Source organism: Astatotilapia calliptera, chromosome 18 (genome assembly GCF_964374335.1).
Source record: "Astatotilapia calliptera chromosome 18, fAstCal68.1, whole genome shotgun sequence".
NCBI lineage: Eukaryota > Metazoa > Chordata > Actinopteri > Cichliformes > Cichlidae > Astatotilapia > Astatotilapia calliptera.
Window position 1 is genome coordinate 28,632,650 of NC_137439.1, and position 16,808 is coordinate 28,649,457.

The window sequence follows — 16,808 nt, forward strand, 5'->3', positions numbered from 1 at the left end:
GTAACTTCCGGTCACTGCAACAAGCCCAGGTACAGTTTACCGCCGGATGGGTGCAGGACCTTGAAATGCACCGTGTAGAACGAAAGACCATCGTACGTATCATAAGTTTACCAGTCTCACAAATCGTCGTCATAAATACACATTCGTTAACCGTTTATTAATAGGACCTTTGAGCTCAACGGTAATTAATTAGTAGTAGAAATAATTTCTGGTAGCATTACAGAAATGTAGCAGTGACAATAATATTGTATGCTGTAATCGCACTGGACAATTAGTGATACAAAAAACCTGTTTTATCCTGTGAATAAAAGTATATGTTTTTGTCAATGTACCATAATAACAGAAGCGAAACGCAATATTGTGTCAGGACAATTCACTATTTATGCACAATAAATAAAGGAGCATAGCGCGACAATTTCTGTTCAGCGACAGACTTGCTTGTAACCTATATCACCAATTATGTTATGAAAATGACGCATTAACTACAACAGCAGACTGACCTTTGTGGAAATGCTTGGAGCAGACTAACCTGTGAGCTGGAGTGTTCTGGGACGTTATATTTGATCTTTGAATGGCTGCAATCCAGGCCATCCGTCGCCTGTTTGTTACTTCGGAAACATGGCTCGAACAATTTCTCTTAAACGTCGTAATCCGATAACAACCGATTTCTTTACCCGTCGGCTTCCCGTGGCTGTCATGCGACCGGCTATTGCAGTTAATAATACAACAGCTTCTTGACATTTTTGTGTTTCTTTTTATCGCTGTATAACTGATTTCAATTGAAAGCCTGCGTGCGCTAGTATCTCTTGCCACGAGTTCCCAGAATCCTTTGCGGTTCTACCCGTGAATGACGTCACATTTTCAATCTCTATATAATATGCGTGTTAAATTCTATATTTGGGGTAAAATATCAAGTCTTTTCAAGTAAACCGGTTCAAGTCCAATTCAAGTCCCAAGTCATTGGTGTAAAAGTCCAAGTCAAGTCACAAGTCTTAGAACATTTTTTCAAGTCAAGTCTAAAGTCATAAAATTAATGACTCGAGTCTGACTCGAGTCCAAGTCATGTGACTCGAGTCCACACCTCTGGATTCTAGGTCTTCAAAAAACCAAAAACAAAACAAAAACTAGTTTTAAAATACATAAATTATGTTACATTGATTATTACATTTTTAAATTGATTGATACCCAAAGTGTACTATTACAAAACAGCACCACTGTGCCAGTGAACAAATCCCCAGGAGTGAGTGGTGGGGAAAGACAAAAAAATAAATAAAATAAAATCCTTTTAAGTTAACAGTTTAGGAAAGTGTAGAACAACATTACCCAGAAAGCCCAGGTACATATGTTTTCTTTTTTTCCGGATGTAGCATCACATGAATTCACTGTCAACATGCAAGATGGCCACGCATCACAGGCAAAATGCTGCTGGGCGGAGGAAAGTACAGGTAAATTAGAGGCGTTACATTATTGATAAATGTGTGACAACGGCAACATCGGGGCCTCCAGCTTAAAGATGCTCTTCACAAACACCCGATAGGGAGTAAAAAACACATGCACAAGATAGCGTTGCAGTTAGGTGTCATGACTCAAGCCAGCTAACCTATCTAGCTTAGCATACGAGAGGTGTTAGCGGCATGTGCTAACGGTCGCTTCCAAATGATTACATGCTTTTGCAAACATTTTTTTCATACGAGCAAGTGTAAAATACTTTATAAGATAACTACAGATATCGCCTGTCAGTACAAAATAATAACACCCCTCTTGGGTTGCCGTTTGAAGCTGTTACGGCGTTGACGGAAGCTAAGCTAGCTACTGTATCCGGGCTCCGTCTAATTGCTAGTGAAACGTACGCGTCCGGGCAGGTCTGTCGTGAACCATTGCCAGTATGCCCAGCTGCCGTAAAAATACACATTAAAGTTATGCACTTTCCTTGTTGTTAAACTGAAACCGGTTTGCATTATATGCCAGTGTGTGTGACATTTAGTTAAGCTCTGTGTTTGTCTCGTTAACTCTGCAGGTCCTTGCAGTGCAAGTTCACGTTATACAAGTGTTAGAGCGTTAGAGCTTAAAGGGTGGGTGTGTTGGGTGGGTGTGTTGTGTGGGCCAAAACAAAACAGGTCGAGATTAGGAGTCTGAGCCCAGCGCCCATTCTCCTCTCTGTGTTCCAGGTATCATATGTCATTAGAGATGAGGTGGAGAAGTACAATCGAAACGGGGTGAATGCACTCCAGCTCGACCCTGCTCTGAACCGGCTCTTCACTGCAGGGAGGGACTCCATCATCCGGATATGGAGCGTCTACCAGCACAAAGTACAGCTTCTTGCCCTGCTCCGTTATGCTAAAACAGTCAACTCATTTTACACAAGGCAGCTGCTTTAGTATGCATTTCTCAAATCTCATGCCTAAGACTGTTTTAACTGTCCTTGTCCTCTCTTGTTATTGTAGCAGGACCCATACATTGCATCGATGGAGCATCATACAGACTGGGTTAATGACATAGTCCTCTGTTGCAATGGAAAAACTTGTGAGTTTTTTTAAGCTGTTCAGTTCACCCAACATTTTATTTTGAAACCCCCGTTTCTAATCTAAAAAAAATTTGCTTTCAGTGATATCTGCCTCATCGGATACGACAGTCAAAGTATGGAACGCACACAAAGGGTTTTGTATGTCAACGTTACGAACACATAAGGACTACGTGAAAGCGTTGGCTTACGCTAAGGACAAAGAGCTGGTAGCATCAGCAGGTCTGGACAGGCAGATCTTTCTTTGGGATGTGAACACACTAACAGCACTCACTGCTTCCAACAACACTGTCACCAGTAAGTAAAGATTTTGCAGTGTGACACTAGTATCCATTTCTGTCCTCTGGACAGAAGCTTAGATTAGATGTGAATTGTACTGAGTGTAATTTGTATTCAGCATGACCGATATGTTTATGTCAAAGTCAGTCTGTACCTTTGGACTTATTATAATTTGTCTCCAACAGCTTCATCGCTGAGTGGGAACAAGGACTCAATCTATAGTCTGGCTATGAACCAGATGGGCACGGTTATTGTATCAGGATCCACAGAAAAGGTTTGTGACACACAGATGGACAGATTTACACAGTGCCCAGTGTTTACACTAAGGAATAAATGCAAACTTTCAGTTGTGTTAAATTTTTGAAAATACTGAGACATAAACAGCTTCACTGAGCAACAATCTGTTTCTCTAACTACAATAAATTTTAAAAGGACTCTAAGCTTCAATAACTCAGCTCTCAGGAGCGTCACAGGTACCAATTATAATCACTCATTCAGTGATTAGAATTGCTTTTTAGGGTCTCTGTGGATTATTACACGTCTCTTAGTCCTGTTTGGGTCCCTAAAATGCTCATAATTGTCTTAGGGGTGATGTATAATAGCATAGTTTAAGCGTTGCTCTGTAATCCAGGTATCATTTGTGATCTTAAATTGTACCTTCACAGTTTTGTCTAGTTGACAGATTTCCAAATAAACCTCAGGCCTCAACAAAGCCTTTTTAGCCTTCTTCCATTCACTGAGTTCAATTTTTTCAAAAACTTGAACCTGAGCAGTAGACAATGAATTACTACACTATAATCTAGTAATTGCCTTGTTAACTTATTTTTACTAATTTCTTAAAACGCAAAACCCATAAAAAGTTCTTTCATATTCTAACTTGTAGTCTTCAGCTCTATGTAGGTAGGTTACATGGCTTTAGTAAAATGACTATTATAAGAAAACTTAACTCTAACTTCTCTTAAGAATTTGTAAGCAAGTGATAATACAAGTTCTTCACTGACCTTTGGTTTCTGTTCAGATATCCTTAAAGCATTTCCATTAGGCTGTCACAAATCTGTGGATATTATAAACTATAAAGACTGCTTCAAAAATCTAATATAAAGGAAATGCATGAATGGTGTAATTGAGTGCGTACCTTGCTTTATTTTAGCCCAGTAGGATTATCATGCATGTAAACACAGTGAAGTAGTGCCTGCTGTCGTTACCCTTCTTGTGTCTTTCTTCAGGTTCTGAGAGTGTGGGATCCTCGAACATGCGCTAAGCTCATGAAGCTAAAAGGTCACACGGACAACGTCAAATCGTTGCTGCTGAATCGAGACGGCACTCAGGTGAGTTAAATAATCTAAAATGCCGTGGCTGCCAAAGAGCAGAGTTTCAGAATCTAAAAGTCACCGGTCCTCCCCACAGTGCCTATCAGGCAGTTCAGATGGGACCATTCGCCTTTGGTCCCTCGGCCAGCAGAGGTGCATCGCCACCTACCGTGTGCACGACGAAGGGGTGTGGGCCCTGCAGGTCAATGAGGCCTTTACGCACGTATATTCTGGAGGCAGAGACAAAAAGATCTACTGTACGGACCTGCGTAACCCAGACATCCGTGTCCTTATCTGTGAGGAGAAGGCCCCAGTGCTCAAAGTAAGGGTCCAGCAAATAAGGGCTAGATTTTTGTAATAACTGCATAACAACCTGTGTAATAGTTAATTTTAGGATATATTTAACCATAATATTGAAAATATAAAAGGATGGGTCTCAGGGTCATTCAGCCTTTTGCCTTTTCTTGCACAGATGGAACTGGACAGATCTGCGGACCCACCTCCAGCAATCTGGGTCTCCACCACCAAGTCATCTGTTAATAAATGGGTAAGCATGCGTGACACCTCTGAGATCAGTGATCCACTGTCAATGTAGTGAAGTATAGATAGAGGGTTGTTCATGTGGCCACACCTAACTGTGTTCAGCCATAATTCATCTGCAGTTCATTTAAAATTTAAAAGCAGCTTTGTAATTCTGTATTACAAAAGAGAAGAACAAGGAGTGGGGAAGCAATTATTAAAAGTTTTTGTTTTTTTGGTGTGTGTTTAGTCTCTAAAGGGAATGCACAACTTCAGATCATCCGGAGAGTATGACAACGACTGCACCACCCCTCTGACACCACTGTGTACTCAGCCAGAACAAGTCATCAAGGGTACTTTTGTTTTTTGTTTCTTTTTTATGTGAAAGTATACAATCCTCCAAATCTCTTTTCCCTCTGTTAACTAACAGCGCTGTTGATGTTGCAGGAGGTGCCAGTATTATTCAGTGCCACATTCTGAATGACAAAAGACACATACTCACCAAAGACACCAACAACAATGTGGCTTTCTGGGACGTCCTAAAGGTAAACCACACACTCTGGCATTAATGATTAAGATATTAGGATATGGGATGTGCTCTTATCTTGGTCTTTATTGGTCTTCATAGGTGGGAGGATAAGTGAAGGAGATTTCAGGGCGTGGCTTGCATCACTAAATGTCACTGATTAGTCAAATATGTCAAAATTTTAAAGCCAAAATTAAAAAAAAAAAAAAAAGCTGCTAATGCAGACTGTTTATGTTCACTGTTCTAAGACATGACAACATGGAGATACAGCAGAACTGGGTGGTGATGCCCAACAAGAATGAATGGTTTTATAGTTGTGTAAAATAAAGAAGAGCTGTTGTTTTTGGTTTGTGAAATGAATGATTTTGCCTTATTTTTTAATCTTCCTGGGGCTGCCGTCCAGGAAGAAGAACTGATGGACCCCGAATGAACCTTTAGTTCTTCTGAAAGTTTCCCAGGCGTGGGTGTTGGGGCGGAGAACTCCACTGTGGTTTTATTGGTGCTCATCCACCTGAATGAGCTGATGAATCTGTGTGAATTAAAGTGAAATTGTAGGAATGCACACCTGTCGATATATCTGTAGTTTGAAATGACCTTTTGTGCTCACATTTGACCTGTAGGCATGTAAGGGCGAAGACTTGGGGAAGGTTGAATTTGACGAAGAGATTAAAAAGCGCTTCAAGATGGTCTATGTGCCAAATTGGTTCTCTGTTGATCTGAAAACTGGGGTGAGTTTCAAACCTGGTAATACAGGAGCCCGTCACATGATTTGACATTCAGTGTTTTCTAGCTGAGTTCTAACTTCTCCTGGTTGATTCCTGTCGTGGTTATGTGCTCGACAGATGCTCACTATCACTTTGGATGAGAGTGACTGCTTTGCTGCCTGGGTGTCTGCAAAGGACGCAGGGTTTTCAAGTTCCGATGGATCGGATCCAAAGTGTAAGAGATTACATTTTCTATACTAATGAAGGTTACGTAATGCAGAGCCAGAGGTCTAAGTTAGCATTACACAACGCTGATTTCTCCCCTTTGCAGTGAACCTGGGCGGACTGTTGCTTCAGGCTCTGCTGGAGTTCTGGCCCAGAACCCGAATCAACCCCATGGACGAGGAAGAGAACGAGGTGAACCATGGTGAGGAGATTGATTGACTGATTCAATTATCCAGTGAATGCACAAACTGCCAAATGTCTGCACCGAGGGGAGCGTCATCGGGGCATGTTTTTTCCTTTGTCTTGTTTCCCTCGTCTTTTTATCCACTTGGCCTCAAACATGAATTGGCTGCAAACTGTGCCAGTGAGCCATTCTAAGCCAAGATGTCATCGGGTTTGTTGATTATGTTCTTGTTCCCTCAGTGAACGGAGAGCAAGAAAACAGGGTCCAGAAAGGCAATGGATATTTCCAGGTGCCACCACACACACCAGTTATCTTTGGAGAAGCGGGAGGCAGAACCCTTTTTAGGTAAGCTCTCACCAACAAACTTTCAAACTTTTAGATCGTCAGTTAAGGTCATGTTAGAAAGTCAAATCTTCCCCTTGTGATGTCATCACATGTCATTAGAAATGGTCGCACAAGTCCAGCGTTTCTTTTGATCTGCTTTATTTTTACGCTGCAGGTTGCTATGTAGAGATTCAGGCGGAGAGACTGAATCCATGCTGCTCAATGAGACAGTCCCACAGTGGGTTATTGATATAACTGTAGATGTGAGTATCTCTGCTGATTTTTTTTTTTTTTAAACCTCCTTTCCGTTGATCTTTTATTAAAGTGTGCATGTTGTGCTTTTCATCTATCCTGTCATATGCAGTGTTCCACTGGTGGCTGATCATAGTAAACCTGGTCAAAGTTTCACATAATAAAATCAGTGGATAATAATCTCTGTGACACTATTGGCTGATCATAGGGTCATAACTTGAAAGAGAGGGGCTATCTTAAATATAATCAAGCACAGCACAGCACCTAATGTTTTACATTTCTTGTTTGCAAAGGGTAGCCAATCATCAGAAAGTTGTCTGACAGTGAGTGTGAAAGAAACCTAAGCAGCTCATTTCATATATGTTCGACATGAGAGGCTGCTCCGAGACTCAGTATAAGATAAATAAGCATTATTTTTGAACTGTGGAGCATGCAAAGCTAGTCCAAGAATAAAAATATGGAACTGGAAATGAGCAGCTGGCTCCCTTTTTAAAGCCTTTCCCTTATTTGCCCTTTATCCTGGGCATCATCCTTCATCTGCTCGTCTAACTTTGGTCTACATCGCTCTACATAATTTATTAAAATTAGAAAGCCCAAGTGCTCGTGTCTATATTTCATGCACATTTCATTCAAAAATTAAAAGAAGATTTTTTTTTAAAATGTGGCATGAGTAGTTGAAGCCCACTGGTTTGGAAGCTTGGAGGAAGAAAATCATGACTGCTTTTGTTGCTAAACACTACAAAGTGTTAATACGTATACTCTAGTTGGACGGCTTTAGTGTGGGAAGGAACTAAAAGCTGCATAAAACAGGCAAAAATAGCCCTGTGTTTGTATTTGAGATTCAGTACTTCTGAGTTTGTGTAACATGTTTTATACTTGGTACAGATGATGGTAATGAGTACTTCCTTGAGTTGCTTATAGACTAAAGCAGAATTGTGACTCCAATGATGATTCTCTCTCAATCAGTAGTGGCCAGAATATACAACACCTTAAAACCTGAAGCAGCAAAATGTTATTCATTTATCAGGTTACTGTTTACAAATGTGACCTGACCAACTTTTTGTTATTTCAAACTAAACACTCTGTTCTGTATAAAGAGACTAGACGTGCACAGCTTGCCTGCTCTAATAGTAATCCACTAACACTCAGTTGTTAGTGAATGAGTGAACATTAAGGCAGTTAGAAACGACGAGCACTAAAAATGTGTACTTGCCTTTCACAAATTGCTCTATACTCAGTAGGGACTAAGGTATGACATTAAGAGCTATGACTGTGCACTTTATCACAACATGATACAAATGTGAAACCTGATTGCAGGAGATTTCTTGCAGTGAGAAAGCAGAGGGAACTCTGCAGCATTGCCGTTAAAAAAGTTCTTCAACCACTTTGTGATTTATTTACTCAAGTTTAATACATGTTATTTTTATCACACGGTCAGAACTCATTTGTGTCAAACAAGGTGACACAGAGTCATTGCTTTTAAAGTACACGGACCAGCTGTGCCTGGCTGCGTAATCACCGCACTGCTCGCCAACAGGCCCGGTCTAAGCCAGAAAAAAGCTCAGCGGTGTTACAGATCCATCACTGTTCTTCCCTGGATGAAGCAATACCATTTTCTTGTATCTTTGTGATGTGACATTTGCAATTAAATTTTGTTCTCACGTTTGAGTTACACGTCTTTTTTTTTTTTTTCCATGACAGAAAAATATGCCCAAGTTCAACAAAATCCCGTTCTACCTCCAGCCCCACTCTTCCTCTGGTGCAAAAACTCTAAAAAAGTAAGTTTGTAATTTCTCGTATTTCAGCAAAGATCCGTGTCACGTGCAGCTCTGCAATGTTCAGAGCCGGTTTTTATACCTTCTTTGTCGCACAGGGACCGACTGTCGGCCAGTGACATGCTCCAGGTGAGAAAGGTCATGGAACATGTTTATGAGAAGATCATCAACTTGGACAACGAGTCACAGACCACCAGCTCCTCGGCCAACGATAAACCCGGGGAGCAGGAGAAGGAGGAGGACATGGCCATGCTAGCTGAAGAGAAGATTGAGCTAATGTGTCAAGACCAGGTGGGCACATCAACACGCTCTGTGAATGCACTGAACACAACTTCTCTTTCATGTTAGTAACCTTCTTTTGTTTTTGATTCATCCAGGTGCTAGATCCCAACATGGACCTGCGAACAGTTAAACATTTTATCTGGAAGAGCGGAGGGGACTTGACACTTCACTATAGGCAGAAGTCCACGTGAAAGTCGTCATTTTTAAAAGCAGAACTCTTTGTCATTTGCCAATCACCACCCACCTCTGACATGTAGTACCCTAAAACCCCATTGTGTGGTCAAGAGTTGCAGTAACAGTGAGAATCCAGTAAAATTTGTGGGGACATGGCTCATGTTGTATTATAGGAAACTGAGAAGAACAGGCCGGCGCAGCCAACAGACACCTGGGAAATAAGTGGTCCATATTGTTTTTTTTAAGTTTGGACGTAAATGTCTCCTCTCTGCATCCTTTTTTTTTTTCCTTGTTCTTCTTCCTCACATCTTTGACTGTCCCTGCCCACCCTTTCCTGATTGGCATTTTATTTTTGAAGCGACTGAAGTTGCAGTGCGTGTTTGTGTATGTATGCACACGGATGTAGTAGACTGTCTGTTCTAGTACATTCCAGGAAACTGTCCTTGTTCTACAGACACTCCAGTCCTGTCTCAGCAGTATCACCAGTTTAGGAGTACACTTGGTCTCTGGGTAGCCTCACAGTCCCTCAAAGACAAAAAAACCCCTCTGTTCTGTAGTCGACGTCGTCTGCATTAACTTGAACTTAACCTCGGCTTAGACATCCAGTTAGTGCAGAGCTTGAACCTCATCGACAGAAGCAGTCCACGTTGTCTTTTGTTTTTAGCGGTGTTATCCTCAAAGGAATGAATGTTCTTTATTTTGTAAATATATGTACAACATTTTTCATTTAAATTACTTTTTCTTTTGGTTTTGCAGCTGTTTTCTTTTTGTTTTTGTACAGTTTACTTAAAAAAGCAAAACACACAAAAATTATTTTTCCAAATCCCTGCAGCACATTCATGGTCATGAACGCTAAATGACTTGAATGGTAAGATTTGCATTTGTTGATTTCACTGCAATCTAAAACTTGCAGTTAGTATTTGTGTAGGTCATCTTAGCAATTGGGGAAATTATATATAGGGTATATATCTTAAACAGTAATTCATGCTTAGATGCTCTGCGTTTGGTTCACGAGCATGGACTCTGATGACAGCGAGGGTTGTTCCTAATGTATATTTCATTTAGATTCAGTAGGAGTTCAGTGGAGCATAAATTTAACTTGAAGGGGAATCTCATCTGAGATAACATACGAACATTCAGCCACTGTGGGAACTTCACCAAAGTGTAATAAATGCTAACACATCTTGTCGCTTGGTGTGTCACCAAGCCACAACAACAGATCTTTTCATTGTAATTTCCTGGAGTTTAATTTTGCCACGAGTGTGTGTAATGCCATAGCAGGAGGGAGGATGCATTGAGTGAGCTCTAATTGGCCAAAAATAAAAATCCAAGATGGGTACAAATAATCAGGCCATAACTCTGCAATATCCATTATTGTAATCATTTGTGAAATATGTATATTTTAGGCATTCAAAGAAATAAATTGGAATGGTTTAACAATGACAGGTTTTACCAGGATTATAAATGGCTGTCTCGAGTTGTATTGTGTTGAGCTGATCCAAGTGAAATAAGAGAAACGAGGGACTCATTTTTTTTCTCCCAGTGATTGTTTAACCATCGAAGATTCACCCATTTCACATTCATCAAGACTTTGCACTCATTCCTAATAAAACAGACAATTCATTGATAAAAATATCTGCAAAAAATACTTTTTCTTATTTTACACACTAGCACCTACTTGACCAATGAAAGCTATTAAGATGCCCCTAAAAAAACAAACAAACAAAAGTGAATTACTCAAGTATTACTAACTTGGCAGTCTTAGATTTAATTAAATGCTTACTTTACATTAGCAATGCATTGTCTATGAAATGAAAGGTGGGTATAATCTAGTGTTGCATAGGTCATGGAAATTAAAAGGGGGCATAAATCTGGCTATACAGCAGTAAACATCCATTTTAGACTCATTACAAAGTACATCACTGAACAAAATCTAATTAAATATTAGTGTTAAAAACAAAAGTAAAACCTGTGCTGTTTCTATTCAGCATCGTCCCACAGTGAAAGCCCTTTATGTAGTGTCACCAATCTGGAGGATATAAAGTAAAATGTCCCATGTCTTATAATTAAAAGTGTTTCTTTGGGTAAGAGTTTAAACGACGTTGCTTCAAAACATTAAAGGTAACACTGCACCACCGCCAAAGACTATGGCGACTAATCTGAGTGGCCAACCGTCTAGTAACTTCAAAAAAATATTGATAATTGTCCTTGATATAAAGGTGCAGCTGTGCTTTGCAATGTCTGTCTTTGGAAAAATTCAAGTTTTGTCACATCGGCCTACCAGAAGCAGTCTCATTACCCGTATGATCCAAATTTGCACTCGGAAGGAAAAAGTTTGACCTTTAAAAACTGTTCTGGCTTACAACTAAGCAGTAACTAAATTCTCACATACAAAACACACAGAAGATTTTCTGTGATCTTCTGCATTAATGCTGTAGCTGGTTTATGTAGTGTCACCAATCTGCTGACGCAGTCTTACATGCAAACAAGACAGACTGACAAGATAAAGTCTTCCCTCTGATGATCTATCCTAAAAATCATTTCTTTAAAAACAAAACAAAACGATTGTCGTCGACACTTTGCATTTGTCTGGCCTGACTTAAGCCTACTCAAAATGTGCCTTCTTGGGTTCCTACTCATCATCGTGCTCATGGTCACAGTGGTGAGCAGAAGCCACATGCAGAGGCTCTGCGATCTCATCCACTGACCCGAGAGTGTCCTCGATGGCCTGAGGTGGAGACCTGTCTGCGGTGGACTCCTCGGTGACCAGAGATGGGATGAGATCGACAGGAGATGAGCGAGGAAGGTCTTCAGCGGGCACAGAAGGCTCAAGAGAAAAAGACAACGCACCTATAGTTGGACTTTGGCTATCACTAGACTCAATGAGAGAGCTCTGTGGCTCTGCACACTCTGTGAGCAGGTGGGAGAGTCCAGCTGGTGGGACACTTGAATCAGCAGACAAGAGAGCAGGAGTGAAGTCTCTGGCTGCCTGGGAGATGTGCTCTTGTTGCTCATTCTGGTGGTCTGCTAATGATGGGAGCAGAACACTGTCCTCCAACTCTTCTGTAGTAAAACAAATATGGTTGAATTCAACAGAAGTGGATGAGAGAATTATATTAAACATACAACATATTTCATTGGCAGATGGCTAGTTCTCACTGAGCCTGGTTATACTAGAGGTTTCTTCCTGTTAGAAGAGTTTTTCTTCCCACGGTCACCAAGTGCTTGCTCATAGATGTTTCATTGTTGGGGTTTTCTGTGTATTATTGTTACGTTTTTACCTCAAGTTTTTCCCAAATTAAAAGGCGACCGTGGTTCAGGGGGTTGGGAGGCTCATCTTGTAACAGGAAGGTTGCCGGTTCGATCCCCAGCCCTCTCTGTCTTGGTCGTTGTGTCCTTGGGCAAGACACTTCACCTACCACCTACTGGTGATGGCCAGAGGGGCCATCGCTTCTGTCAGTCTGCCCCAGGGCAGCTGTGGCTCCACCAGTGTGTGAATGTGAGAATGAATGAAAAGTGGAATTGTAAAGCGCTTTGAGGGTCTCGAAAAGCACTATAAATGCAATCCATTATTATTATTATTATATAAAGCACTTTGAGGTGACTGTTGTTCTGATTTGAACCTATATAAATGAAACTGAATATATTTCTTAAAACTGATGCATGAAAGTCACTGGACAGTGATGAACAGCTGCCACACTGACTTACCAACACCAGATATCTCGCTTTCCTTCTCCTCGTGCATCGCCAGCGAGGTGTTTGTCATGTCAATGGATGACATGGACAGATCCAGCCTGTCCACCAAGTCTGAAGGATCGGGGTTCATCACTGCCATTTCAGAATCAGAAAAACCTGGAAAATTCCAACAATAAAACACACATCTTAAGAAGATTTTTGCAAACACAGCATATGCTAAGGTGAACAGAATCTTAACTGACCAAGCTCGGTGACCCTTTGAATGGGTGGAGGTAGATAAGAGTCCTCGAGGGTGACCTGCTCCAGGTTTAACTCTTCACTATTGCTTGAAGGTGCCATGAGAGGTGCCTGGAGACACACGCACACGGTGAAAGTTATTGACCTGTGTCAGCTTCTCAAATGTGAGATTTTGCTGTATTTTACTGTCACCTCTGTGTATCCATGCGCAGGCAGCTTTGGAGAGTGTTTCTCCTCAACATCAGGGGCAGAAGGCTCGACTGTTGATATTTCTGGATTAGCAGGGATTCGGTGCAGGTAGCCATAACCGATACCGCAACCCAAACTGCAGACAAACATTTGCAGATGCTATAAGATATAATACAACAACTGATTAACAATTTACACATGAAATCATAGTTGCAACATGCAAGACCATCACCAAGTAAGACCCTATTCTGGGAATGTCTTATTTTAGGGATGTGAGCCTGATAGCCCACAGTGGGCTGGACCATTTTCTGTTGGTGTAAACTACATATATAATAAATGTGTAAATAATAAATATGAGAAAATATAGTGCAAGTTCAACAGTTTGTCCTTGTTTTTCTACACTATAATGAAATCTGTCAGCATGACTCTCTGGGCTTAAATTACAGAAAAAGTTTTACTAGCTCATTGCTCTGACTATCCTGTAATTTAAACTGAAAGTTCTTGTTATGTCACAAAAAATGTTCTTTTTTCTGGTTTTCTAAGGAGCTTGGAAAGAAAAGTGTCTGGACTTCTTTAAGTGGCTTTAAGACGTTTCACCTCTCATCCGAGAAGCTTCTTCAGCTGCAGGGTCAAAAGGTGGAGAGTCCCAGATTTAAGCCTGGTGGGAGTGTGCCCCCGAGAGGGACAATGGACACCCTAATGATCCTCTACTTAATCACATGAGCCCAGGTGTGAAAACGTGCGTAGGTCACAATCAGTCAAGGTATTGGGTGAGCTCATTGTGAAACCCCGTTCTCACACCTGGGCTCATGTGATAAGGTAGAGGAAGTCCAGAAGTCTAGACAATTTTCTTTCCAAGCTCCTTAGACTACAATGACCTGGATGACTGAGAAAACTTCACAGACATTTTTCTGGTTTTGTTTTTCTTTAGTGTGGGCCCCTTGTAAAAAAAAACCCTGAAATTTTTATATCATAAAGTGAAAAAACAGGAACTTTTCTTTGATTGAAGCATTTATTTATTACTTAATTATTAATTGGTTTAGTTAAAATTGCCATAAGTGAGATAGGTAAAGCTGTAAAACTTGTGAAAATACAGTTAAAAGTTTAAAATGTATGTCTTCCAGTGGATCGGATCTGAGTCTTTGAAAAAAAATATGGCCCCTGGGCCTTAGGGTGCATCTGCATCAAAGAAAAATCTAAAAATAGTGGGGGGGAAAACACTAACACGCGTTAGAATGACAATGATTACATCCATCTTTTATATACTGTCAGCTGCATTTGGCCATACCTGCCCTCTCCTCCCCATGCTCCGTTTGGTGTGACCACCACCTCTCTGCATAGGTCCGTTTGTGTGTTGTACACCAGCAGCTTCAGAGGTTTTCCTTCATGGGCCTCAATCAGTGAGAAAAAGTCTTCTGACTGCAAATGACAAACTCTGAATTAACTACTGAAGGTGCAAATTCGAAATTTTCATGCCACAAGTAATGTTGCATGGTTCTAATAAGACATCGTACATCTTGCAAAACCTGATCTGCTCCCACAATATAGTCACTGTGGGGCTGAAGCCCCGCCAGTGCAGCCGGTGAACTGGCTTCCACATCCTTGGAGAAAACAGAAACAAAAGATGAAGCCATAATGGACTCACAGCTACAGAAGCTGAGACTACAGTGAAGCACAATGCGTTTTAGTAGTTCTTTGACGACGCAACTCACCAGGACATGCCAAACATTTTCATTGGCCCCCTGGTAGCTGCAGAAGCGAACACTAGCGCCCAGCAAACCCTGCCCTCCCCACATGCTACTGGGCACCACCTCCAGCTCACGAACCCTCGTGGTTTTAGTGCTGTACACCTCCATCTTCACTGCTCTCTCCACATTGGCTTTCAGAACCTCCTTCAAAAGGTCATTTTCCTCATTCTGGTGTGGAATAATTAAAGAAGACAACAATTATAGCAACCAGCTGTGTTAACCTTCTTCTTTTTTCATGTTCATCATATTTATCTACAGTCGCAGTGAATAACCAGTAAATGCAATTGTTATTATATGGCTGTAATTAAACTTACAAGTCTCTTGGTGTCAAGAGACAGGATGAAGTCGAAGAAGGGCTGCAGGCCAGCCTTCTCTGCAGGGGAATTTGGCTGCACCTGTCAAAATAAATACAAGCAAGTCTGCACTTTAATCTTTGAAGAAAATGATTTACTGGAATGTTTTAATTCAAATTAATATATAAGCAAGCAAATGTACAGAAAAACTAAATATTGCATCATTATTTTAAATTGAAAAAAAAATAACAGCGTCGCAAACGCACATCTTGATCAGTCGCATCGATTTATCAGTCGATCGACTAACCATTTAAGCATCTCTGAACTATAATCCAAAGTACTGCTTGTATTTTTTGCTGAAGCATGAACTGGTTATAGGAAAGCGGTTCGTTCTAAGCCGGTAAACATTTATTTTCATTAATACTGTCGTCGCGCTAGTTCTACTTGTCAAAGCATCACTTCCGGGCACTTATTAAAACAGAAGCTCAGTGGACTCAGACTTCTTAAAAGACTTTCTTTGCGACAAGTTATATGTTGTGCTAACATTTTATTTCTTAATAACACCGTAAACAAATACGTCCTAATGCACAGCTGCGCCCACAATGACACGTAAACTCCGTCTCTTCTGTCAGGTTTTTGACACTACGAAGCTAGCTACCTGTTAGCATACAACACAGTTCATAAGCTGCTGTACATTCAGCTCCAGTTTCAGAGAAAAACGAGCCGCGTTATAAGCCTTACACCGTGCACATGATATCCATACGTCCCTCCTTCGGATGCTTCTGAACTCTGAGATAAACCCATTTCTGCCGGGAACTCGTTTAAAAATTACTGTCATCAGAAAATACCGACAATTACCACAGTTGACAGTTCTCGGCCATCTTGTCTGCAGCCCAAACCAGTCGAACATCGCTGCTGTCGATCCTCGGACACCGTGCAGGGTCGCACATCATTGACAGTGTTTATTTGCTGCCTCATACCTCAGATTCTGTTACACCGGCTTCAAATTTCAGTGTTATTTGATGTGACACAGCTGTGACGCCTGCAAAGTTAGCAAATTTCATAAACCCGTATCTTATATGATTAGTACCCACAAAACATATTCAATTTTTAAAATAAGGACTTTTTCTATTCTAGGATTTATTTATTTTTTTGCATATTTTTAACTTGGGGCATGTTTACCACTGTGTAGCATCCCCTCTATTTATAACAGCAGCCAGTAAACACCTGGGAACTGAGGAGACCAGCTGTTGGACTTTCAGAAGAGGAATGTTGTCCTATTCTCGTCTGATAGAGGATTCTAGCTGTTCAACATTCCTGGGTCTTATTTTTCCTACTTTTTTGTTCCATGATGCTTTAACTAGTGAAAGGTCTGGCCTGCAGGAAGGCTGGACTCTTCTACTTCAAAGCCATGCTGTTGTAGTAGCTGCTGATTGCAGTTAAGCATCATCTTTCTGAAATATGCAAGACTTTCCATGAAAAAGATGTCATGTCGATATGTTTCTGTAAAACCTCTATATACGTTATGTCATTGATGGAGCCTTTCCAGATGTGCAAACTGCCATTTCCA

General features: G+C 40.9%; 2 protein-coding genes across 4 annotated transcripts; one reads left to right on the forward strand and one right to left on the reverse strand.

Annotated features, from left to right (window-relative positions):
* Positions 1-1,326: 1,326 nt before the first annotated feature.
* On the forward strand, positions 1,327-10,540 carry wdr48b (WD repeat domain 48b). Of its 2 annotated transcripts, none has more exons than XM_026149562.2 (18): positions 1,327-1,445; positions 2,169-2,309; positions 2,445-2,523; positions 2,606-2,818; positions 2,986-3,074; positions 4,027-4,128; positions 4,208-4,432; positions 4,583-4,657; positions 4,880-4,982; positions 5,077-5,174; positions 5,776-5,883; positions 5,998-6,094; positions 6,191-6,286; positions 6,508-6,613; positions 6,768-6,855; positions 8,546-8,622; positions 8,718-8,910; positions 8,997-10,540. In XM_026149562.2, the coding sequence occupies exons 1-18, from the start codon at positions 1,374-1,376 to the stop codon at positions 9,090-9,092; spliced, it is 2,058 nt and encodes a 685-aa protein (XP_026005347.1). In that variant the 5' UTR covers positions 1,327-1,373; the 3' UTR covers positions 9,093-10,540. The 2 variants fall into 2 exon arrangements, with proteins under 2 accessions (XP_026005347.1, XP_026005348.1); XM_026149563.2 differs by having other exon boundaries at positions 2,448-2,523.
* Positions 10,541-10,819: 279 nt separating this feature from the next.
* On the reverse strand, positions 10,820-16,236 carry gorasp1a (golgi reassembly stacking protein 1a). Of its 2 annotated transcripts, none has more exons than XM_026149564.2 (9): positions 16,097-16,236; positions 15,260-15,340; positions 14,910-15,113; positions 14,712-14,798; positions 14,486-14,616; positions 13,201-13,333; positions 13,014-13,119; positions 12,784-12,927; positions 10,820-12,138 (listed from the first exon to the last, which is right to left on the reverse strand). In XM_026149564.2, the coding sequence occupies exons 1-9, from the start codon at positions 16,214-16,216 to the stop codon at positions 11,708-11,710; spliced, it is 1,437 nt and encodes a 478-aa protein (XP_026005349.2). In that variant the 5' UTR covers positions 16,217-16,236; the 3' UTR covers positions 10,820-11,707. The 2 variants fall into 2 exon arrangements, with proteins under 2 accessions (XP_026005349.2, XP_026005351.2); XM_026149566.2 differs by having other exon boundaries at positions 15,980-16,143.
* Between the last annotated feature and the right edge of the window lie 572 nt (positions 16,237-16,808).